Source organism: Cebus imitator, unplaced genomic scaffold, assembly GCF_001604975.1.
Source record: "Cebus imitator isolate Cc_AM_T3 unplaced genomic scaffold, Cebus_imitator-1.0 Scaffold344, whole genome shotgun sequence".
Classification (NCBI taxonomy): Eukaryota; Metazoa; Chordata; class Mammalia; order Primates; family Cebidae; genus Cebus; species Cebus imitator.
In genome coordinates, this window is record NW_016107659.1 from 1,219,488 (window position 1) to 1,244,803 (window position 25,316).

Genomic DNA, 25,316 nt, shown 5'->3' on the forward strand with positions numbered 1-25,316 from the left:
CATTGCTTGTTTTTGTCTGGTTTGTCAAAGATCAGATGGTTGTAGATATGTTGCGTTGCCTCCAAGACCTCTGTTCTGTTCCATTGGTCTATATCTCTGTTTTGGTACCAGTACCAAGCTGTTTTGATTACTGTACCAGCCTCCATTCTTTAACCCTCTCCTTAAACACTCCTTCCTCTGGGACATTGTCTCTGACTTCCTTAAGCCTAATTATTGCATTGCTTCTCTGCATCATCCATCCATCCATTATAGTGATTATTCTGTATTCCTTTGTAATTATAGGGTAATTGCTCAGGTCTCTCTTTTCACTACCAAGCCATAAACCCCTTATGGAAAGGGATTGTTACTTTGCTAGTTAATTTATTATGATGATTATCATTTTAGAAAGTTATTAGAATAATTCCTGTCATGATGGGCTTTTGATTTTTTTGATGAATTAACAATATTCCAGTAATACCAAGAGCCTAACTTTTATTACGAAAGCAAAATCATTAGTGAAAAGGATGTTAGATCAAAAAGATGACCGGATTTAAGTAATTTACTTCCTAAAACACCCGTATGAATAACAAATACTTCTAAAAGGAAGGGTATTTGCATAGCATATTCATACATGTGTGTCTGCACATTTATGCAAAGCATTTATTACTTGTAGACAATGTTTGCCTGTATGCATTTATTTATGGACCCAACATTATAACATATGAATCTTAGTTCCACTTTATATAGGCCTGAATTCATAAGATGTATATTATTAAAATATTCAATAAATAATGGTGGTGAAGAGTAAAAGGAAATGAGATGAAGAGGAGAAATAGGTGCAGGTGTCATGAGTAAATCCAGATCAAACTGTCAGCAATTGCTCCAAGGGTTCCAAGCACTGAGAAAAGCCCCATAGAGAGATTAAGAGAAAAACAATGGAACCAGCCACAATCTAAGGCATAGGAAACTAAGCAGAGGAAGAGGGTGAAGGAGAAGAAAAGAAAGCTTACCAGTTATGATAATAGGCCTATTCAACAAGGCCTCTCACTATAGATCTTTATTTTTATGCTATAGCATGTAGAATTAAATAGGAAAAGTAAAGTTAATGACTGTCATTTTTAGAAAGCTTATTAGCTCTTTATTTCCTGACGTATAAAGTTGTAAAACTGTTGACCTTTAAACTTTGCTTTCCTGTTTTTTGTTTTTTTTTTGGGGGGGGAGGGGAGACAGGATCTCACCCTGTCCCCCATGCTGGAGTGCAGAGGCAAGATCATGGCTCACTGTGGCCTGGACCTCCCAGGCTTAGGTATCCTCCCACCTCAGCCCTCTGAATAGCTGAGACGACAGGCATGTGCCACAATGCCCAGCTAAATTTATATATATATGCATGTGTGTGTGTGTGTGTGTGTGTATTTAAAAATACAATGTAACTTTGGCCTCAACTACTTTATTTTTAAAGTTATTTAGGATTTCTGATTCTTACCTGTCTCGAATGTTTTACACTCTTAAGACATCCTGACCTGAATGATATGATTTCAAGCTACTTCTGGGAACAGCTTTAGGAGTAGGCAGATCAGGCTGCAGATGAAAAGTCCACCCTGTCTTCTGAAATTTCTTCCTTGATCCCAGTTAGAGATTCCAGTCTATACCTCGGGAGAACTGTAAAGCTTAGGGAAGCCATTCCACCTTGTTGCTCTAATGCTGGGCTCCTCCAATTCTCCCCTCTCTCCACCCTTATCATTATATATTTGTAGAGGCAGGGTTTCACCTATTCATGCATTTAGCTTATAATTATCAGAAGTTTTTTTTTTCTTTAAAGAAGGAAGAAGAAATCTACATGATACATTAAACTTTGTTCTGTACTTGCCTTTATTGAGAGTAAAATCCTGTGGCCTTTTCTTTGGAACATGTCTTCCTATATTTAACCCACAAGGAATTTGAAAACTGACTTCTTGAAGCCAACACTTTCCAACTGGCGTGAGCGAAGACTAACTGGCAGTGGACTACTGATACGGCAAGTCTCAAGTTTCAGAACATTTTAAGCAGCTCTAATTAATAAAAAGGTTATAATGGTAAATTCTTACTTTTCCTCCAATTTTACAGACAAAAAAATAAAACATGCACACAAACAAAAACCAAGAAAATCCCTAAAATAACTATGAATGATTTCAGGGCAAAAACTGTGGAATCTTTCCTTTTCTCACCTCAGTCACTTCCCATTATTATTATTTTTTATTACTTCACTTTTTCTGTCTCATTACTATTAATAACCATGTAATTTGTTTGACATGCCAAAATAACCATTGATTCTGTTTTCATATGAAAAATTAATTATGATGTTAAAATTATAATTTGAAAAAATACCAATAAATGTATTAAAATGGCTGGGCGCAGTGGCTCAAGTCTGTAATCCCAGCACTTTGGGAGGCTGAGGCGGGTGGATCACCTGAGATCGGGAGTTTGAGACTAGCCTGGCCAACATGGAGAAACCCCATCTCTACTAAGACTACAAAAATTAGCTGGGTGTGGCAGCAGGCTCCTGTAATTCCAGCTACTCAGGAGGCTGAGGCAGGAGAATCGCTTGAACTCGGAAGGCTGAGAAAGGAGAGTCACTTGAACCTGGGAGGCAGAGGTTGCAGTGAGCCAAGATGGTGCCACTGCACTCCAGCCTGGATGACAGAGTAAGACTCTCTCTCTCTCTCTCTCAAAAAAAAAAAAAATGTATTACACTAAAAGATGTTGATTTGAACATTAATAATGATAAACATACTCTTTTGACCCATTTCATTTCCTCTTCAAATGTCTGAGTAAAAATAGCAGAAAATGTAACTAATTTCTGACCACTAGGTGGGGAAACAATACAATTTAAAATACAATATAACTTTGGCCTCAACTACTTTATTTTCAAAGTTATTTAGGGTTTCTGATTCTTGCCTGTCTCAAGTCTTTTACACTCATAAGACATCCTGGCCTGAATGATATCATTTCAAGCTACTTCTGGGGACCGCTTTAGGAGTAGGCAGATCAGGCTGCAGATGAAAAGTCCACCCTGTCTTCTGAAATTCCTTCCTTGATCCCAGTTAGAGATTCCAGTCTATACCTCGGGAGAACTGTAAAGCTTAGGGAAGCCATTCTTCCCCTCTGCTCTAATGCTGGGCTCCTGCAATTCTCCCCTCTCCCTTACCTGATCCTTTTTCCCTCTTGACTGGGTCTTTCCCATCAGCTTACAGACATGCTGTTATTTCCATCTTTAAAAAGTCTTTTGATCTCATTTCTCCCTTCAGGTACAGTCCCATTTCTTTGCTTTCCCTTTCTTTGTAAAGGAGTTGTTTATATTTGCTCTGTGCAATTCCTCTCCTTTCATTCTCTTTTAAAGCCCTTTCAATCAGGCTTGCTTCCCCACCACTCCTGACAACTTCCGCTGCACTGACCTCCACAGTCCTCACTTTCTGGTCTCCACCAGCACCTGACACAGTTGCTCACTGACTTCTCCTTGGATGCTTCCTTTCCTGGGTTTCCAGGACTCCGGCTTTATTGGTTGCTCCTTTAATTCTCCTTTGCCCCTTCTCCTCTCCCAGGCCTCAGAGAGTTACGGTACCCCAGGGCTCAGTTCTTTTCTTCTCTGTTTACACTCCCTTCCTTGGTCATCTTAACCAGCCCCATGACTTTCAGTGTGAAATATGTTCCTATTTCTCTCAAGTCTATATTTTAAACCCAGAATTATCTCCCAGACTCTCCATTTTTTACTCAACTGGATGCTTAAAAGGTACCTCAAACTTAACATAGCCATGACCTCACCTTTGTTAAACAAAATCTAGGAGGCCATTTTTTTGGACTAAATTCCTATACTGGGCCCCAGAAGACCAGACTGAAAATCAAAATGGAATCACCCATGCTCACCAAACTGAAACTGAGTTGTCTTCTGGCCTTTTGGGAAATCAGGAGAGACAGAGAATGGCCTAGTTGCCCAAAAAGGCCAATTTTCATCTTCTGTCACAATAACTAAGTTCTGTTTTAATCTTTACAACAAAGAGTGACCTGGAGTCAGCCGATGTTAACTTCCATTATCTTTCTATTGTTCTGGCTCCCTGTAACTGCCTTATAAGGAAAGTAACTTTGAAATGACCAATCTGCTTTCTGTTTTTTGTTTCTGCTTCTTCAGTTCTTTTTGTTTATAAAGCCAGCCTCCTCTGCTTCACTCACTGGAAAACTCACTATATTTTATGAAACAAAGTGTTGCCCGATTCTAGATGTGCAAATAAAAACACTTAGATCTTTAGATTTGTTGTAATTTTAACATCTTCAGCCTTTGACATCTTTAGCCTCCCCATGGTGGTGCTTGGGCTGATGGAAGCATGATCCTTACATTTGCTTGAGTGAAAAACACTGGAGCCACCCATTCTAGATCCCCATTTTCCTTCGTACCCTAAATCCAAATTCCGTTGTCTTTTCCTTCAAAATACACCCAGTATATGCACACTTCTCACTACCCACACTGTTCCCATCCTGAGCAGTGCTACTCCATATCTTGCCTGCATTTCCATAACATCTGACTAACAGGTTTCCCTGCTTTGAGAATTGTCTATGTACTGCCTCTTCTCAGCATAACCATTAAGGTGATTTTTACAAAGTACAAGTCAGAAAATGTCACTGCTCTGCTCTGACTCTTTGAGTGAGTCCCATTTCACTTAGGATAAGTACTGCAATCCTATCACGGCTTACAAGCCCCTACATGAGATGACTCTCCCTACTGTTCCTTCCGTTGCTCTCTCTACCTGCTCTCTCTGCCTAGAACAGTCTTCCTTCGTGTCTAACTCCCTTACTTCTTTTGAATCTTTGCTCAAGTATCACTTTCTATTAGGTTGGTGTGAAAGTAATTGCATTTTTTGCCATTGAAAGTAATGGCAAAAACTGTAATTAAATATAAGGGAGCTACTCTCACCTCTCAAGTAGCAACATGCTATCCCCAAACTCACCCTCATACTCCACCTCTGGTACTTAACTCAGCTCCATTTTCCCTCTAGGAAATATCTCAGGAAGCATCAAGTGCTAATACCATATACTTTACCTGTTTATTATTTATTTACTTATTTATTTATTTTTGAGACAGGGTCTTGTTCTGTCACCCAGGCTGGAGTGCAGTGGCACAATTACAGCTCAAAGCAGCATTGCCTTCCTGAGCTCAAGCAATTCTCCTGCCTCAGCCTCCTGAGTATCTGGGTTTACAGGCGTGCACCATCATGCCCTGCTAATTTTTAAATGGGTAGTAGAGACAGGTTCTCACTATGTTGCCCAGGCTGCTCCCAAACTTCTGAGCTCAAGTGATCCTCCCACCTTGGTCTTCCAAAGTGCTGGGATTACAGGCAGGAGACACTGTGCCCAGCCCTGTTTATTATTTTCATGTATTTAGTCTCTTGGCCCCTGCTTTGCAGGGGTCTTTGTTTGTTTAGTAATATTTCCTGCACTTGTATTACAAAGGCACAACATAGTAGCTCAAAAAATATTTGTTGCATGACTGTAAAGGAAATCTATTAGCTCTTGACCTGAGAGTGGTATTTGATTAGAAACAGGAGGAACGCTTGCAGGTTGGCAAATACTCATGTATATGTTTTGAGGACTGGTGCTGTGAGCAGCACAGAAACACCTATATCTTTCACAATTCTTCTTACAGACTACTCCATACATTGTCCCTTCATGTGAAATGTGACCTTTTGAGCCTGAACATCAAGACCCATTTTGCTTTCATTTCCTCTATGCATTTCTAGCTTCCTCTACATGGGGAAAATTTTCTAACCCAGATATTGCTTCATTGTGGAATTTATGTGAGCTTTACGATGGGAGTGTGAAAGTCATTCACTACACACATTTTCCCTTTTGAAAAAAAAAGTAGCTGGATATCATGGAGCATTAGAGGCTTTAAATTGACATCCATAAATTCAAATGCTTAGAAGGGTATGCTGTTAATATAAATGCACAAAGCGGTCATATATAAGATAATAGCTGTGAAGCTGCTCTAACGCCCTCTACTTACTATCCTTAAACCCCCAAGAAAGCATATTAAAGTAAAAAAAAATAGTAGTGGTTTTCCATGACAAATATGTTTTCCACCTTTTCCCAAAATTGTAGTCATCGAGCATTATAGGGAATCTGTCAATCCAATAGTGTTATTAACAGTTTCCATTACATGGATTATGGATATTAAGTACTTTTGTTGTAAGGAACATCAATCTGGTAGGGGAATTTAAGTGAAAAAAAACCAAATTGTACTAAATATATTGAGATATTATTTGTGATGAAAGAGAATCACGTAAAGCAATTTTCTACAAGAAGAAAGGAAATATCTAGTCCATTTTGTCTTAAGGATTTATGCTTGCCATTGTCTGGATATTCTTCTTAAAATGACATTTCATTTTATTCCAATCTGCCACGGGCTTTTTCCTTTACCAACTATTCTATTAAATCCTGGATAAAGAGCCCACGTATAGCAACCCATACAGTGCTGAGATTTCTGAAAAATAACATCTAAGAACATTTAAGCAAGAGCAGGCTTGAATAAAAGTTTCCTAAACACCCAGCCAGAAATTCTGAGGGATGAGAGAAAATCTGTATTTTTTTTTTTTAATTAAAGGAGGCTATTTAGCATAGTAGTTTAAAGCACATTTACTCTGGATTCAGACTAACATTCATTGAAATTTTTATTCTACACTATTTTGTGATCTTGGAGAAGTTACTTGGCTTCTTTGCAGAGCCAAAGTTCCATTTCCTCATCTGAAATAATGATGATACTACCTAATCGATGAGGTTATAGAGACGATATATGTAACATGCCTAGCACATCACAGGCAGTCAGTAAACATACGGTGATGAGGTGGTGGTGATTGTGATAGCGGAGGAGTTGGTGGTTCTCAGGAAAGCTTTAGAACTTTTAAAAACAGTGGAAATTTTCTTCTTCAAATAAACACTTAAGGGGAAACCCAACATAAAACAGATAAATAAGATTCTAGGGGTATGAGCATTGCCAGCTTGGCCAGCTCTTCTCTCTGCCAGCTGCCCAGTTTTGTAGACCTGGAAGTTTCCCATGGAACCCTCAGCACTCAACCAAGCATGGTTTGAAAATCTATGGCAAGACACTGGGAAAGAAATGGCAAGATAATCTTTTGCTTACTTGAGGTCAAATGGAGGTTTAATATTTCTGGGAGGTAGGCTTGGGGCTGGTGGTTGTGTTGGGTGAGATGCTGGCAATGGTGGTTGGCTGGCCGGATGGGCTGGTGGAGGTGGTGGCGGGGAAGTTGTTGAGTAAGGCATCTGGTTTTTGCTAGTACCTAAGAAGCAAAGCAAACAATACCATGAATTAAGAAAAATCTTCAAAAACAAGATTATTGATTGCAACCATAGTTGGCTACAAATTCAAGAGTTTGGCAAAAATTAACAATTGGCTGTATGGAATTCCCAATAAAGAGTATGTTAATTTTATTATTATTACCATATTGTATGCTATATATCTTTTCTGAGACAGGGTCTTGCTCTGCTACGCAGGTGGGAGTGCAGTGGGTCCATCATGGTTCACTGTAGCCTCAAGCTCCTGGGGTTTCAGGATCTTCCTGTTTCAGCTGCCCGAGTAGCTGGGACTACATGCATGCACCATAACACCCATATATATATTTTTTAAAATATTATACTTTCTGTAGAGATGAGGTCTTGCTATGTTGCCCAGGCTGATTTTGAACTCCTGGGTGCAAGCAATCTTCCTGCTGTGACCTCCCCAAATGTTGGGATTACAGATATGAGCCACTATGCCCGGCCTTATTCATCTTTTATATCAATAAAATATATTACATGTACGTATACATGCATAACACACATATACACACAGACACACAGAGCTTTTCCTGGTTGTTAAACATTTATCAGCATACCATTGCTGGTACCTAAAACCTTCCTAGGTTCTATCTGCTAAAACGTGACTAGAATCACTTGTCTCTGTATCTTCCCTCTTTCCTTTGATCCTCTTCCTCTCAGTCATTCCTCCATTTGATTTTTCATGTCATATCTTGGGTTTTGGAATTAGGCAGTTTGCCTTGTTTCCCCAAAAATGGAATTTAAATTTCTTTCTCATTTTGGGGTGATTTTCTGAGAGGAAAAGAGGGTAATTCTTGACAAACATTTCTTTTTAATTTTACCTGCCTTTGAGCACGAATGAGGTAATGTTTTTCATGTTTATAACCATTTTCCTTTTAATAGTATTATCTATTCAAATACTTTGCCTATTTCAAAAATAGCATTTTCCTTTTCTTATTAGTTTCTAAAATCTTTTTATTAAGGATATTAATCTTTTTGTTTCTTAACTGGACCAACTGGATGTAAGTAGGCGGCTTTGAATCCTCCTTTTGCCTGTCCATACATTAAAAAATATACCATAACAAACAAACCTCTCTATAAAAACTTCAAAAAAAATACTGCACTTCACTATAAATTTCCTTCCAAGGGTAATACCAAGGTTTTACATAGCATATGCCATGAACAAATTCCTAATTTCTTTTTAGATATTTCTCCCCGTTGCCGAAGCTCTTCACTTAAGTAATTGCTGACAGTATTGTCTTCTCTCTTCATTCTCTGACCTCACCACAGTGTTCTTCTTCCTGGAGTTTTAAAGACCGCTCAGGCTCTGCACTGCAGACTCAAGGCCCTCTTGGCCAGATACAGCTCCCATAAGAATAGTTCCTCTTTTGCAGCTATTTTTGGAGGTGGAGGTAGACAGAATTAGTTCCCCTATAAATTTCATGAATAAAAAATTCCAACTCAAGATATTTATGTTAGAAATGTTGAGTCCAGTTTGTTTTGTCCTAACTAAAATAAAATTTTTTTGATATATCAGACTTTTTCTCTAATCCAATTAGTCAATCCTTTCATGTATAATTTTTGTCACTATGTTATCTTTAGGAAGGCCTTCCTTAATTTGAGAACAGATAATCATAAATGGTATATTTTCTCCTACTTCGCTGTGGCTTCATTTTTTTTCCATTTAACTCTTTAAAACTATTAGTAATTTAGATAGAGATCTAATTTTATAATTGTTGTTGCTCCTAAATCATTTAGCAAATGTTCTTCACCATTTGTCTGATAAGCTATTACTTACCAATTTCACATGCCTCTTTCATCATAGAATAAACATGAAAAATTCTAGTGAATGTGACAGATGAAAATGGTACCCAGTTATTTTAATTCATAAATAATATGGTTCAGTAGATTCATAAATGATTTAAAAACTCTACCCAAAGAGAATATACCTTTGTGAGTAGATATTAATAAACTGTCCAAATAGAAAAAATATTTATTAGCCATCTGTGACTTTTCCTTTCATGTAAAGGATTTTGACAAGCAGGAGGCATTACCCTCGGAGAATGATTTAAGGCCAACAAGTGAGAAGTTACTGAGATGGTTTGGGGAATGATGAGTCTTTTGGATTCGAAGCACTGAAAACCGACTTCCCCCAAACCCAGGTCCCTTTCTGCCTTTACATAGGCTTATGAGACTTTCTGATGAGGCATCTGGAGGCCTTCTGTGGTTCTGCTTACTTGACGTCTATTCTCCTTTCCTCAATTATAATAACTTTAGCATCACAGGAAGGGGTGTGCTTGCTTTTCTACTGAGCTTGGAACTAGAAGGGGCTCCTCCTTGAGTTGCTGGCAGCGGTCTTGCCACTGCCAGGGCAGGGCTCGCCTGAGAGTACAGCAAAACCAGAGGAAAGCAGAGTGAGAGACGGAAAGGGGCTGGTTAGATTTTAAAGAAAAATTACTTTTGGAAGACAGTCAGAGATAACCTGAAAGACTTAATGAGCCACTAAACTAAATGTCTGAGTATGCTCTTCCTCATCAAGCTTGGGAGAATATACGCTGAAGTCTTCCTATGTTACAGTAGTATGTGGCAGTAAAACACTTTGCCTTGCAAAACATATGGTCACTTTCAAATACTGCGAGGAATACATTTGCATGTATACAAAATAATTCTAAGGAAAAACATCTTAGTTTTTCTGAGGAAAAAACCAGTTAGACTTACTTTAATGTCTAACCATTAACATTAGAGTCTAATGATTGACTCTAAAATCTCAATCTGGACTTTATAAAGTTTACTAAAATATAATTAGTAATATTAAAATCCTCAAAAGTAAAAATATGTTTTTTATTCTGATAGAAAGAAAGGGATTGAATATAGTAAAATGAGTAAAGAAATAGAAACAATAAATCTATAAAAATATCTGGGAGTAATGATATTAAATAATATTAAGTAATCACACAATTTTTGCCAGCCACCATACTAGGCATTCTACATATGTAATCATATTTAGTCTGTATACAGCCTTGTGGGGGTATATGTTATTATCTACTTTCCATTTGGTAGTTAATAAAACTACCCAAGTTCAGAGAATTAGTAAGCAGTAACGGTGGGGTTCAAACTTAGCCAGAATTTGAATTCTAGTCAATTTTTTATGATGTCTCTGCACTTTCTGCTATGCTCTACTGCTTCTCAAGGTAATAAAATGAAAATTATTAGTAAGTTAAAATAGACACATCAGCAAACTGTCCTACAATCTGGGTGTAAGTTCAGCTTTTTTGATTTGTATTTTTCCTCTTAGTGTGATTTTATGAGTGTTTCCAGTTTACTGCAGGAAAGACCTGGCTCTAGAGACTGTAAGGCTCACATATTGGGATGTTCTGGATGCTAATTCAGATGCCTTAGAATTTGATTTTGGAAACCAGAAAGCAGTGATGGGAACATTCAAGCTAGTGGGAAAGAGGCTCTTCAAGATGAATGACTGATGCTAGCTGGCTGGAAAATAACTCTCAAGAACTGAAATCAGGGAATTTTAAAATAGCATAAAAGGACTTAGAAGATATGAAATAAGGGGAAAGAACAACAAGTTTAGACTTCAGTTGGCATTAAGAATTAGAAATGTGCAATTTGAGAGCTAACACCTAAAACTCTGATCTACTTATGGCTCTCATCTCCCAAAGCTCAGGGGGATTGACTAGATAATCTGTGATTTGAAGTACTGGAACTGAAAGGACCATCTTGCTAATAAGTCTAGTGGGAGCTTGAGTGACTAACGACAAAATTAAGGAAAATTGACTGTATTTGTATTAGGGAACAGTTTATACCAGTTACAGAAAAATGGGGAGAATTGTGAATAACAAGGAGAGAAATTGCAATATCTTCTAGAACACAGAAACAATTCTCAAAACCTGGGAAGTTAATAACCTCTGACTCAAACTTTTCATCTTTTTTAATTTTGGAAGTTTAGAAGAGAGCTTGTACAAGTCACGTGCCCGTGCTCAGGCAGGCCGGAATGGGTGGAGCACCGGGGCCATTTTACCATGAGGAAATGACCAGGAGGGACCCTCCATGAGCCAGAGGGTGCCCAGTAGTTATCTGGCCCTGCCTTGAAGAACGGCTCCAGGTTCATGGAAATGCAGTCTAATCAAAATGGTGAGATTTTGTCAGTATTTAAAATGCTATAAACAAAAAAGTGCATTTGAGGGCAATGGAAGAAGGAGCGGGGAGAGAAGAGGTGGAAACGAATAGAGAGGACCCAATGAGGGTGGTGGTATACTCATGGGAAATGGAAATTGCATTAATTCACAAACTTTGCATTTTAGTTATTTCTGCTGGTCAAAAATAGTGGTTCTAGGTATTTTTTTATAACAATCTGGTAACATAAAGATCTATGAAGACTCAGTATATCTACCCTATAGATTCTGATGTTTGTGACTTTTGACTAAGAAGGTCGCTAAAAACTTCACGTCCAGAGGGGTGTAAGGAACATGTGGAGATCTGGTTCTCAATTTCCTTTTAAATCCATGGATTCTTTTAAAAATCCAAAGACATTACACCATATTGCTGCTTCTAAATGCCACAAAACCCTGACCTAGACTTGGCATTTCTATTCTGGCTTTCTTGGGATATCTTAGAATTGGACCAGGCACTAGAAAACTTTGATTTTATCTGCAGCTCTATCACCAAAGAGCTATTTGTCTTTGGCAAATCACTTAATCTCCATGTGATCTAGTTTCTCCATCTGTCAAATGGGAGTAATAGAACCCTAACTACTTCAAAGGGTTTAAGGATGAAATGAGCTAATACTTGTGAAAGCATCTTAAAAAGTCAGAAGCATTGTATAAACATAAAGATGATCACACAAGGCTGAGGAATGTCACAAACAAAATGATTTCTAAGTTTCTTTAACAAGAAATTTGGAAATTGTTTATTTAAGCTCATCATTGATCTGTTTGAGGATTATTAAGTATCTGTCTCAGATTTCAGCCATGGAATTGGCAACTTGGCATATAGTCTTTAATTTTCTCTGGACCTGTGTAGGTATATAGCATTGCCCATTCAAACAAGAAGAAAAGCTCTAGCAACTACGTGGCACTGCCAGAGTCTATATTGGTGAACTTTGCATAAGTAGTTTGTAAAACTATTTGGGTGGACACTTAATGGAATCTCTTATGGTTACATGGCCATGTGCAGTCAGTCATTCACACCTAACTAAACACAGACTTTCTTGGACTGAGTCTCACTGAGATCTTACCACATTTACTGCAAAGGTTGTTTGTAATCCCCTTCATTCCCAGACCCTGCCCTTGCCTTTCTTATGTACCACAGATAACCTTACCTCTTACTTTACTAAGAACATGGAGAATGCCCCATCTGACCATCCCCACTTGCCCTGTATTCTAACTGAAAATCTCCTGCTATCTTGCTCTCCTGATTTTCCTTTGTTCCAGATTCTCTGGAAAGATGACATTCCTTCTTGCACATACTAACTGGCATTTCTGGTTCCCATCAGTGCCTGCTTCCTTGTCCAGCCTTCTCCCTTTATTTATTCCTTCATTGCATCAAGCAAGAAATATTTGCTAAGCACTTACTATGTGCTCTGGACTGTGGATTTCATCTTTCAATGCACTTTCCATCTTAAATATGGTCTGATATCTTCCATTATAAAAAAGCACAACAGTATCCTTTTTTAACCTCTGTCCACACCCTAGATACCAGCTGATTTTGTTCTTTTTCTTCATGGCCAAACTTCTTGGAAGAAAAACCTACATTTGCTACTTCTATATCTTTAATGTGCTTGGATGGCCTCATGGAAGAGTGAAGAATGTAAGGCTTAGGTTTAAATTCAGATTCAACCACTTTTATATTAACCTTCCAGTTTTTATTACTCAATATGAAGACTTAGATAAGTTGCTTGATATCTCCAAGTCTTCATTTTCTCATCTGTGAAATGGTCACATACACACACCCTACAGAAGCATCTGACACATTGTATGGTAGTTCTTAAAAATGATCCTATTCTTTGCTACTAATCGATCTGGCTGTCCCATTCATACACTACAGTCTACCCACCTGAACTGCAAAGAAAGCAACAAAAACAAAAACACTTTTTGCTCAAATTAATCATGTCTAATCCTAGTTCTGCTCAAGAATTTTAGAGTGGCCTAAGAATGAAGAAGTTTAAATCCCTAAATCTACCCCAGTAGGCACCAAAACAACCAAATTCTGCTTTCAGATTCTTTACTCCAAAACATACCAGAAACAATTTCAAACTGCGAATCTGATAGATCAGTAGAAAGAATGCTTGTGCTGAAGTTATTGAGGCCTGGGTTTGACTACTAATCCCACCCAGTATTAGCTGTAAGACAATGGGTAGTTTATTTTGCTTCTCTGGGTTATAGATTCTCTGCCTGTTAAAATGGGACTACTGACTCTTAACTTGCAGGTTTGCTATGAGAATTCAAAATATGTATGTCTGCCAAGCACACAGTAGGTATTCAGTGCTACTTATGAATTACTCTAGAAACTAACACGGTTGTGTTCCATATGGGGCAGGCTCTTTAAAATCTCTAGGACATGTTTATTTCGAGATTGGGCTTATCATACTTCAGTAATTTTTATTAGAAGTTGTCTAAACTGCCACCTGTGCTTGAAACGACATGCTAATTGCCACATGTCTGATCATTCTGTCAAAAGTAAGACTTTGAAAAACCACCTGCCCTTTTGAAGTGTGGTGTGGCTGTCCTGTGATTCCCTAGTGTTAGCACCAAGCTCAGAGAGCTCTCTGTTTGTACATACAGCACTGGTACGTGTTTTCTCACACCACTTTTATTTTATTTAAAATTGCCATAAATTACTTTCTCATTTATGTATTCGTTTTCTTCCTAGCTAAATGGGTGAACTTCTGAGGCAGGTCTCCACTGTCAACACCTGTGTATGCCCTACAACACTGCACGCATCACACATTTAATGTTTCACCAATTGACTTTCTTTTTCCTTTGTCCTTTTTCCCTTTAGAAAAGAAAGCTAATTTTAAAAAGCAAGCTGTAATATAAACATATGCACAATAAAACATTTAAGAAAATATACAAGGGAATGCTGAAAAGAAAAACTCCTGTTCTAGAGACCCATATTCTAGTTACATGCCTCAAAGGCAACAACAACTGTTATTAGTTTCTTATTTCAAGAAATTGTTCTATGCATTTTTTTACACAAGTGGAATCATGGTACATAACATTATTCTGTACGTTGCTTTCTTAATTTTAAAAGATGTTGTTTTATATTTCCATAAATAAAGCAATCTTGTTTTTTTTTTAAAAAAATGACAGTGGAGTTCTCCATTGCATGTATTTACCTTATTTTATGTGACCAGTCTCATTATTGCTGGTCATTTAGGTTATAAAAATAACTACTGAAGTAAAATTCATATTAATAAACGGATTTAAAATATACAACTCCATGGTATTAGTATATTTACAGTTGTGCAACCAGTACTATAATCTACTTTTGGAATATACACACCACCTCAAAAATAAACCCCTATACTTACTAAAAGTCACTTCCTTTCCCTGTCCCCAATCCTTGCTGCCTTAGGCAACCAATAATCTATTTTTAGTCTCTTAACAGTTTGGCTTATTCCAGATATTTCACATCAACAATATGTAGTTGTTTCTGACTAGTTTCTTTCACTTAGTTGTTTTTGCATTCAGTTGTGTTGTAGCAGATACTAATACTATGCTCTTTCTTATGGTTGAATCATATTTCATCATATATATATATCACATTTATTTATCCATTCATCAGTTGATGAACATTAAATTGTTTCTACCTTTGGTATGTTATACAGAATGCTGCTATGAACATGAATGTACGTCTTCATGCGGATCCGTGTTCTCATTTCTCCTGAGTAAATGCCAAAGTATTGCTAGGTAACTCCATGATCAACCTTCTGAGGAACTCTAGATTGTTTCTTATTTTATATTTTAGACAATTACAATTTTTAAGTTTTTCTTGTATGTATGTCTTTGACCACAAGTATAAATGCACCTGTAAAATAAATTCCTAGAAAGTGAAGTCAGTAGGTCAAAAGAACTGAGCATTAAAATATTTTGGTAAATAATGCCATTTAGTGATAAAAAAAATTAATGTGTCCTCTAGCATAGAAGGAGAATACCTGTTTTATCATAACTTCACTGACATGATGTAAATTATCATACTTTTTTGGTCCTAATAATCCTGATAGGCAAAAAAATTAAATGCTGTAACAATCGACTTTTCATTTTTATAAGTGAGGCTGAGCCTTCTTTCATATGTTTATAAGGCATTTTATTTGTATGAGTATGTCTTCTTTATAAAGAATATTAGCAGTACAGCATCCTATTTAATTAAGTAGTTAGAAAAATGGACATTCTCTTTTATGATTGGTATTAGATATAATACAGAGTATCATATACAATACAAACATATTAGTAGACATTGTTATGTAGGTTACAATATCATTAAAAATTTTCAAGAGACCCTCAGCAGCCTTCAAGTCTAAGGACTGAAACCTCTGGGTCACAGATGTAGAAAATCTAGTTTTATGGAATTTTTCCTTGCCCTAATTCAAAGCCATCGGTTCTTATCTTCAAAAGATGTGTAAACCATTGTGGATGGGAAAATTTGAAAACCAACTTAGTTGAAAACAAAGCAGTGTAACTATATTAGTATGAAAGCTTTTGTTTTGAATGCAAGCTGCCAAGAAAATGTTGGCCAGCTTAGAGTACTCCATCAAAATGGAAAGAAAAGTAATACCGAAACATCAGCGTTTAAATAGATAATCAAAGCTGAAATTGGGATGGAAGTGAAGAAGTAGAGAGCAAAACAAACCTAATGATCAATGAGAGGAAAATAAGTAAAGAAAGGCTTTGATCACTATCATAAACTCTTCCATCTCAGACCTAACTTTAACATTCAATGTCTCTGAATAATTTTTTCAATTGTTAAAAATTCACTTCCGCAATAACTTTGTTGTTTATTCAATCATATGTAATCATGAAATGTAAATTGTTTTTTTAAATGAGTTTATTCATTTTCCATTCATAAAATAAGTTGAAATTCAAATTAGGCAGTCATTTGACAGGAGATTGCTGACTTTTGGATCTTTTCTTTTTTGGAAGGTTAAGTATGACTTTAAAAAGGAAAAAAGTCAGCATGTAAGAAAAATTCTTTGTCAGATGCTCATAATTACAGGGTGCCTCTTTCCTGCTCTAAGATACAGCATATTTGGGTATAAGACAATAACGGAATCTCTATTCTTCAAATACAAAAAGTTGTTTTAAAAGTGTACTAATAGCTTCTATAGGTGCAAAGAAAGCACTAGAAATCAAGTTTTAGAAACATCCTCAGATTAACTGTTTTGTTGAAGTAATCGTGAATGTTTTGGCTAAATCGACATGTAGAAATCCTTTGAGAACACTCTGAAGATAAAATCAATATAAGCCAGTAATAGAACATCTATGAGCAGAGAAGGAATAAACCTTGATTCTGCAGAGGCAATAGCACAGCCTCAGGGAGAGGGAGGGGCAAACACAGGAGCAATAAATCATGTGCTCCAAATTCAGCTGTCTAGGGGAGCCAGGCAGAAGCATGCCTGTGTGCACTGAGCTGGAAGCACGTGACCATGGGGAATAGGAAACGAATGCCCTGTCTCAATGAGGTGGCCACTGTGGGGCTCCAGCCCACTGTAAATATGTTAAGAATAAGGCTAGATTTTTCTATAAAATCTTCTAATATTTGAATGTTGGCAACTATTAAAACAAATCAATCAAACAAAAAACTGCACACCCAACAAAGCACATTTTTGGGCTATATTAATTTTTTTTTTTTGAGATGGAATTTTGCTCTGTTGCCCGGGTTGGAGTGCAGTGGTGTGATCTCAGCTTACTGCAACCTCCACTTCCCAGGTGAGAGTGATTCTCCTGTCTCAGCCTCCTGAGTAGCTGGGATTACAGGCACCTGCCACCACACCTGGCTAATTTTGTATTTTTAGTAGAGACAGGGTTTCACCAGCCTGGTCTCAAACTCCTGACCTCATGTGATCTGCCTGCTTTGGCCTCCCAAAGTACTGCGATTACAGGTGTGAGCCACCATGACTGGCCTGTGCTATGTTAATTTATGACATACACCTTTTTTAAGTAAAGAAAGAGAAAGCCTCACAAAGCAGTTTTAATAAAGGAAATTGTGTGACCCATGGCTCATCCAGGAAGCAAGCTTTTCCTTGCTAAAACTATGAGGTTTTGAAAGGGACAAATTAGACCATCAGGCCAGGCAAAGAGTTGTAATGCACTGGAGAAATAACTACAATTGCCAGCAAAGAAGGCAGAGCTTCCCTGTAGTGCCTGGACAGAGGAAGTGTTCTCAGCATGACTAAAAGGGAGATAAAGTGATTATGACTCAGTATGTGTGTAAGAAGCACAACTACATATACAGACATGTGATAAGAGAAAGTATTCAGTTAAGTTAAATATTTGCTACTATTGCTATGACAATGACTATTGTCATTGCTTACAAAAAAAAAAAAAAAAAAAAAAAAAAAAAAAAAAAAAAAAAAAAAAAAAAAACCCAAAAAAAAAAAAAAAAAAAAAACAAAAAAAAAAAAAAAAAAGAAATCCTAAAAGTCATGTGGAAGCAAAAAATAGCCCTAAATAGAATAGACAAAGCAATCCTAAGCAAAGAAAAGCAAAGCTGGAAGCATCATATTACCTGTTTTCAAATTATACTACAAAGCTATAGCAATCAAAACAGCATGGCACTGGTATATAGACACATAGATCAATGGAACAGAATAGAGAACCCAGAAAGAAAGCGACATACCTACAGCCAACTAATCTTTGACAAAGTCGACAAAAGTATACACTGGGGAAATGACACTCTATTCAATAAATGGTACTGGGAAAACTTGACTGCCATTCACAGATGAATGAAACTAGACTCCTATCTCTCACCATACACAATAAATTGACACAAGATGGAGTAAAGATTTAAATGTAAAATCTGTAGCTATAAAAATACTAAAAGAAAACCTAGGAAAAAGTTGTGGACATTAGCCTAGGCAAAAATTCATGACTAAGACTTCAAAAGCAAATACAACACAACCAAAAATAGGCAAATGGGACTTAACTAAACTAGAAAGCATCTGTCAGTAAATTAATCAGCTGAATAAGCAGACAACCTGCAGATTGTGAGAAACGATTCATGAGCTATGCATCCAACAAAGGACTCATATCCAGAATCTACAATCAACTCGAAACCTTTGAAATAATTCCGTTAAAAAGTGGGCAAAGGACATGAACAGATATTTTTCAAAAGAAGACACACATATGGCCAACAAGAATATGGAAACGTGCTCCACATCACTAATCGCCAGAGAATTGCAAATTAAAACCACAATGAGATATCATTGTATGGTAGTCAGAATGGGTATTATTAAAAAGATTTTTAAAAAACCAGATGTGGGCAAGGATATGGAGTAAAAGGAATACATATACACTGTTGGTGGGAATGTATATAAATTAGTACAACTTCTAGAGAAAACAGTATGGAAATTTCTCAAATAACTAAAAACAGAATTACTATAAGATTTGTCAATCCTACTACTAGATATCCAACCAAAAAAAATAAATAAATTATTTTACCAAAAAAAAACACCTGCACATGTATGTTTATCGCAGTACTATTCATAATAGCAAAGTCGGAGAGTCAACCTAAGTGTCCATCAATGGATGACACTTATAAAATGTCATCAATAGATGACACTGATAAAGAAAATGTGCTATATACACCGTGGAATACTACTTAGCCATAAAAAAGAATAAATTCATGTTTTTTACAGTAACATGGATAAAGGTGGAGGCCATAATCTTAAGTGAAACAACTCAGAAACAGAAAGTCAAAAAGCACTTGTTCTCATTTGTAAGCAGGAGTTAAATTACGTATAGACATGGACATAGAGTGAAATAATAGACATGCAAGACTGGGAAGGGTGGGAGGGTTGGCAAGAATGAGGGATGAGAAATTAATTAATGGGCACAATGTACACTATTTGGGTGATGGGTAAAATAAAAGCCAGGACTTCATCACTACACAGTGTATCTATGTTTAAAAAAAAAAAACTGCACTTTACCCCTTAAATTTATATAAATAGAAAAGGAGGGACCCTGTGTCAAAATAAAGCACATAAACATAAGATGATAAATTAGGTTTTAGAAAAGGGAAAGATATATTAGGTCGCTGCAAATTTAATTGAGATTTTTGCCAAAAGTAATGGCAAAAACCGCAATTATCTTTGCACCAACCTAAAAGAAAAAAAGACACAGAAGGAAAAAAAATATAAAAGCCACAGAGAAGTAGTGGGGTGCAGTGGAGAGAGTGGGTGTTTTAAAATGAGATGATCTGGGGATCAAGCATCTACTAGAGGTATGTTCCTGGGTGGTTCTCTCTTCTCTCTCTCTCCTTTTTTTTTTTTTAAAGCAAAATAAAAATAAGTATTTTTGATTACACAAATAATATATGACTCATTTCTAGAAGAAGTTTTACAACACAGATAAAGTAGAGTTTCAGATGACCTCTCATACCTCCTTACCCTCCTCTTCCCAGAGACTACCATTGTTTATCTTTGCAGAACTTTCTCTAAGAATTTACTGACCTGTGAGTGTATGTATACACCTAAAAACCTAAAAAGCTCTCCGTGCTGAAATACTGTATTCCCCATTCTGGCCTATTCATGTTCTTTGTAAATGTTCCAGAGTATTCTGTGATAGAGATAGTCCAGGTTTGTTTAGTCTTTCCCCTCAACTAAGAATAATGTGATGATGAGCATCTACTCAAGCTTTCCTGTATAAATATAAGGGCAGTGTTCTAGGGCATATATCTAAAAGTAGAATTGCTGAGATGAAAGATTTTCATATTTTATATTCCTGTAGGATCTGCCAATTGTCCTCCAGTGAGGCTTCAGCAATGTGCCTTGATGAAGGATTATTTCCTCATGCCCTCTCTATCAGTGGATGTTTGTGATCACTTTTAAATTTCATCAGCACAATCACTTAATCTTGCAGGGCATCAGTTTACTCTGCAAAAAGGCAAAAATTCTACTTCACAATAAAGTTATGATCATTATAGTATTTAACAACAGTGCCCACCACAAACTCACAAAAGACACTCTATAAATGTTAATTCTTTTCCCTTATTAGAACAATTGTTCCCCTGAGCAGAAGAATTTTTTTAGTGAAAAAAAAATTAGTCAAAATAGATGTGTTTCTGTGTAACTTTCTTATGGTGCGAATAAGCCTTTGCAATTGGTAGCATATGTTTAATTGTTGAGTAAACCTATTTTTTAAAATGTTTAGCCCATATTTGTATTCTATTTTTAATTAACAAGATATAATTAGGAAGATTTCTCTGGAGATAACATTGCTATATTATCATGCCATGTATTATAACTCAATCTTCCCACTACATTTCTTCTTTCAATTACTGTAAAACCTTTGTTTTTATAGTACATCATCACTTGTTCGGATTTGTTAGCCTGAGGCAAGTAAAGGTGTATTTTAATGACAATTAATGAAAAGGTATTAACATTTTTTAGGCTTTCACCGAATGAAAACATAATTTTAAAAAATTGTGTAGGAAGTTTGTGGATCTCTGAGAATGCCCAAAGACCTCGGGTTGGTCTATACTGACCTAATGGCCACAGTCAGGTTTATCAATTGCATGTAAAGTTATCTCTACCTTATTTATTTAATCTGTATACTTTGCCTAGCAATTCTAGCTCTAATATCAAACAATGTCAAGTTTTACAGCTTCTAAGTTTAATTCTTAAATCTTGTCACTATATTATAAAAATTAAATAAAAAACCATAGTCACATTTACTGTGTAATCCTGTATAAAGTCCAAACATAGGCTGGTTGTGGTGATGCCTATAATTCCAACAGTTTGGGAGGCTGAGGCAGGTAGAACACGCAGTCAAGACATCGAGAACATCCTGGCCAACATGGTGAAACCCCGCCTCTACTAAAAATTCAAAAAGTAGTGGGGCATGGTGGCATGCGCCTGTAGTCCCAGCTACTCGGGAGGCTGAGGCAGGAGAATCGCTTGAACGTGGGAGGTGGAGGTTGCAGTGAGTTGAGATTGCACCATTGCACTCCAGCCTGAGCAACAGAGTGGGACTCTGTCTTAAAAAAAAAAAGGGGGGGGGGGCAACAGGCTGTGAAGAGGCCAATAATTTCAGAAGTTATTGCACTACCGAAGTGCAATATTGCTTGATGTGTACTGTTGTCTCCTCCCATTCTTCAGTTTTGAAACACAACTTATTTGCGATTCTTAATAAATATCACATTAACTACCAGCTGACACTTTCAGTTAATATTTCATTCTCCGAGAGTTCCTTCTGGCTGTCATTTGCCCCTTCTGTAAGAGCCAAGGCATATGTGGGCCAAACACCTCAGGACCTAGGGATTGTGAGGTGGGAAAAGCCTTGTTAGATGCCTGGCATTACCTTTTTTGTAATTGGACAAATGAGGTAGTGACAAGCAGGGGTGAAGATGATAAAGACAATGAGGAAAATCAGAAGTCAACGTTAGAAAATAATAAATTGAAAAGATTGGGGAAAAGAAGACAGCAAGGTGAGGAGCAGTCTTTAATGCACTCTTTCTATAACACCAACCACCAGTTTTCTACACAGAAAGGGAAAAGAATCAGACAAAGCAGACCTACTAAGGGGGTAGAATCACTTAAAAAAAAATAATTTCATCCAGGCGTAGTGGCTCACACCTGTAATCCCAGCACCTTGGGAGGCCAAGGCAGGCACATCACTTGAGCTCAGAAGGTTGAGACCAGCCTGGCCAACATGGTGAAACCCCATCTCTACTAAATATACAAAAATTAGGCAGGCATGGTGGTGTGAGCCTGTAATCCCAGCTACTCAAGAGACTGAAGCAGGATAATTGCTTGAACCCAAGAGGCAGAGATTGCAGTGAGCCAAGATTATGCCACTGCATACCAGCATGGATGACAAAGCAAGATTTCATCTCAAAAAAAAAAAAAATATAGTAATTTCAACTTTTATTCTAGATTAGAGGGTACACATGCAGGTTTGTTACATAGGTATATTGTGTGACACTGAGGCTTGGGGTCCCAGTGATCTCATCACTTAACCAACAGGTGGTTCTTGTAGTCCCCAAGGTCTATTGTTCTCATCTTTGCATTCCTGGGTATTCAGTGTTTAGCTCTTACTTATAAGTGAGAACATATGGTATTTGGTTTTTGTTCCTGTGTTAGTTTGCTTAGGATAGTAACCTTCAGTTTTATCCATGCTGCTGCAAAGGACATGACTTTATTCTTTTTTGTTGCGTATTCCATGGTGTATATGTACCACATTTTCTTTATCCCATCCACTGTTGATGGTAACCTAGGTTGATTCCATGTCTTTGTTTTTGTGAATAGAGCTGCAATGAACATACGAGTGCATGTGTCTTTGACAGAATGAATTATTTTCCTTTGGGTATATACCCAGTAGTGGGGATTGCGGGGCTGAATGGTAGTTATGTTTTAAATACTTTGAGAAATCTCTAAGCTACTTTCAGTGGCTGAACTACTTTCCATTCCCACCAACAATTTATAAGTGTTCTCTTTTCTCTGCAGCTTTTTCAGCATCTGCTGTTTTTTGACTTTTTAATAGCAGCCATTCTGATTGGTGTGAGGTAGTGTTCTATTGTGGTTTTGACTTACATTTCTCTCATGATTAGTAATGTTGAGCATTTTTTCATGTTTATTGGCCACTTGTACATCTTCCTCTGAGAAGTGTCTGTTCATGTTCTTTGCCCATTTTTTAATTAGATTTTTTATATTTTGCTTATTGATTGAAGCTCCCTGTAGATTCTGGATATTAGATCTTTGTCAAATGTACAGTTTGTGAACTTTTCTCTCATTCTTTAGGCTGTTTACTCTGCTGGAATTTTTTATTTTCTGTGCAGAAGCTTTTTAATTAAGTCACACTTGCCTATTTTTGTTGCTGTTGCAATTGCTTTTGGGGCTTAGCCATAAATTATTTACCAAAGCCTATGTTGAGAAGGGTACTTCCTAGGTTTTCTTCTAGGATTTTTATAGTTTGAAATCTTATATTTAAATCTTTAACCCAACTTGAGTTAATTTTTATACATGGTGAGAGGCAGGTGTCCAGTTTTATTTTTCTGCATATGGCTAGCCACTTATCTCAGTATCATTTATTGAAAAGGGAGTCCTCTCTCCATTGCTTATTTTTGTCAGTTTTGTCAAAGGTCAAATGGCTGTAGAAGTGTCGGTTCATTTCTGAGTTCTGTATTCTGTTCTACTGGTCTATATGTCTGTTTTTGTACCAGTACCATACTGTTTGGGTTACTGTAACCTTATAGTATAGTTTGAAGTCAGGTAGTGAGACACCTCTGATTTAGTTCTTCTTGCTTAGTATTGCTTTGCTATTCAGTCTCTGTTTTAATTCCAGAGGAATTTTAGAACAGATTTTTCTAATTCTGTGAAAAATGATATTGGTATTTTGATAGTGATAGCATTGAATCTATAAATTTCTTTGGGCAGGCAGTACAGCCATTTTAATGATATCAATTTTTCCAATTCATTAGTATAGAACATTTTTCCATTTATTTGTGTGGTCTCTGATTTCTTTCACCAGTGTTTTGCAGTTCTCCTTGCAGAGGTCTTTGACATCCTTGGTTAGACGAATTTCTAGGTATTTTATTTTCTTTGTGGCTATTGTAAATGGGATTGTGTTCTTGATTTGGTTCTCGGATAGAATGTTATTGGTGTATAAAAATGCTACTGATATATGTACATAGTATCCCTTTTGGGCCACTTTTCATATGTCACTTACAGAACAAATCTCTGTTCCTAGAGATAGAACCAATAAACCCTAAGACTGAAAGTCTTATGAATTTACTGTTCCAGTGCTTTTTATATAGTTTGGCATAAACAAACCAGTTGATTATTTGTGAAGCCATATTCCTGGTTTTGCACAGGACTTTAAGACATGGAATGAGAATATTATTTAGACTTAGGGATGACATAGCATAAGAAAACCCTGAAAAACACTCTCAAGTTTTATCAAAGATGAAAAATCCAAGGTCCAGATAAGTTTGACAAATGATGTATTCAGCGACACAAAGCTTAAAATCATGAGATCCAGGAGTAAAATCCTGTTTCTCATCTTTAAGTCTGAAGTTCTTTCTATCGTGCCATGAAACCAAATAAGCTCTGTCTCTCTCTCTCTTTCTAGTTTGTTTAAAAACCTTAAAAGGATAAAACATAAGCATCTTCTTTTTGTAAGTGTTTTCAGCATCTCAATGGTGTAATAACTGAAAAGGTACATGTTACTTTCTAAGATGAAAGAAGAAGCTAAGAAGATACTAGGAAAAAGCAAAGTCAACAATTAATAGACTAAGGGCAAACGGACTCAGGGAGAACTCTTCTCCCATAGAGAAACCACTGCTTCAGCTTTTTTTGTGATGAGGATTACTGTAAAATTTCTTAAAATTTATGGTTCTGTGTGTTTGCTTACTCTTACTTGTGTGTGTGTGCATGTGTGGTGGGATAATTATTTAGGAGTTAGCAAGATTGATAAATAATAGCAAGGGTGGGGGGGAATGTTGATAATCAAATCTCTAAGCTGGGGAAAGAGAAAGGGGGCATGGGGTAGGAAAAGAGAAGAGAATGGGCCAGGCATGGTGGCTTACTCCTGTAATCTCAGCACTTTGGGAGGGTGAGGTGGTCAGATCATGAGGTCAGGAGATCAAAATCAGCCTGACCAACATGATGAAACCCCATCTATACTAAAAATATGAAAATTAGCTGGTGTGGTGGTGCACTACTCAGGAGACAGGAGAATCGCTTGAACCGAGGAGGTGGAGGCTGCAGTGAACTGAGATCATGCCACTGCACTCTGGCCTGGGCAACAGAGTGAGACTCTATCTCAAAAAAA

General features: G+C 36.9%; 1 protein-coding gene across 11 annotated transcripts in view; it reads right to left on the reverse strand.

Annotated features, from left to right (window-relative positions):
• FYB1 (FYN binding protein 1) overlaps positions 1–25,316 on the reverse strand; it is a 169,633-nt gene that overhangs the window by 45,097 nt on the left and 99,220 nt on the right. For all 11 annotated transcript variants that reach the window (XM_017505896.2, XM_017505894.2, XM_017505897.2 and 8 more), the window contains one exon: positions 7,145–7,301. In XM_017505896.2, the coding sequence (XP_017361385.1) occupies positions 7,145–7,301 (157 nt within the window). The remainder of the gene's footprint in view (positions 1–7,144; positions 7,302–25,316) is intronic.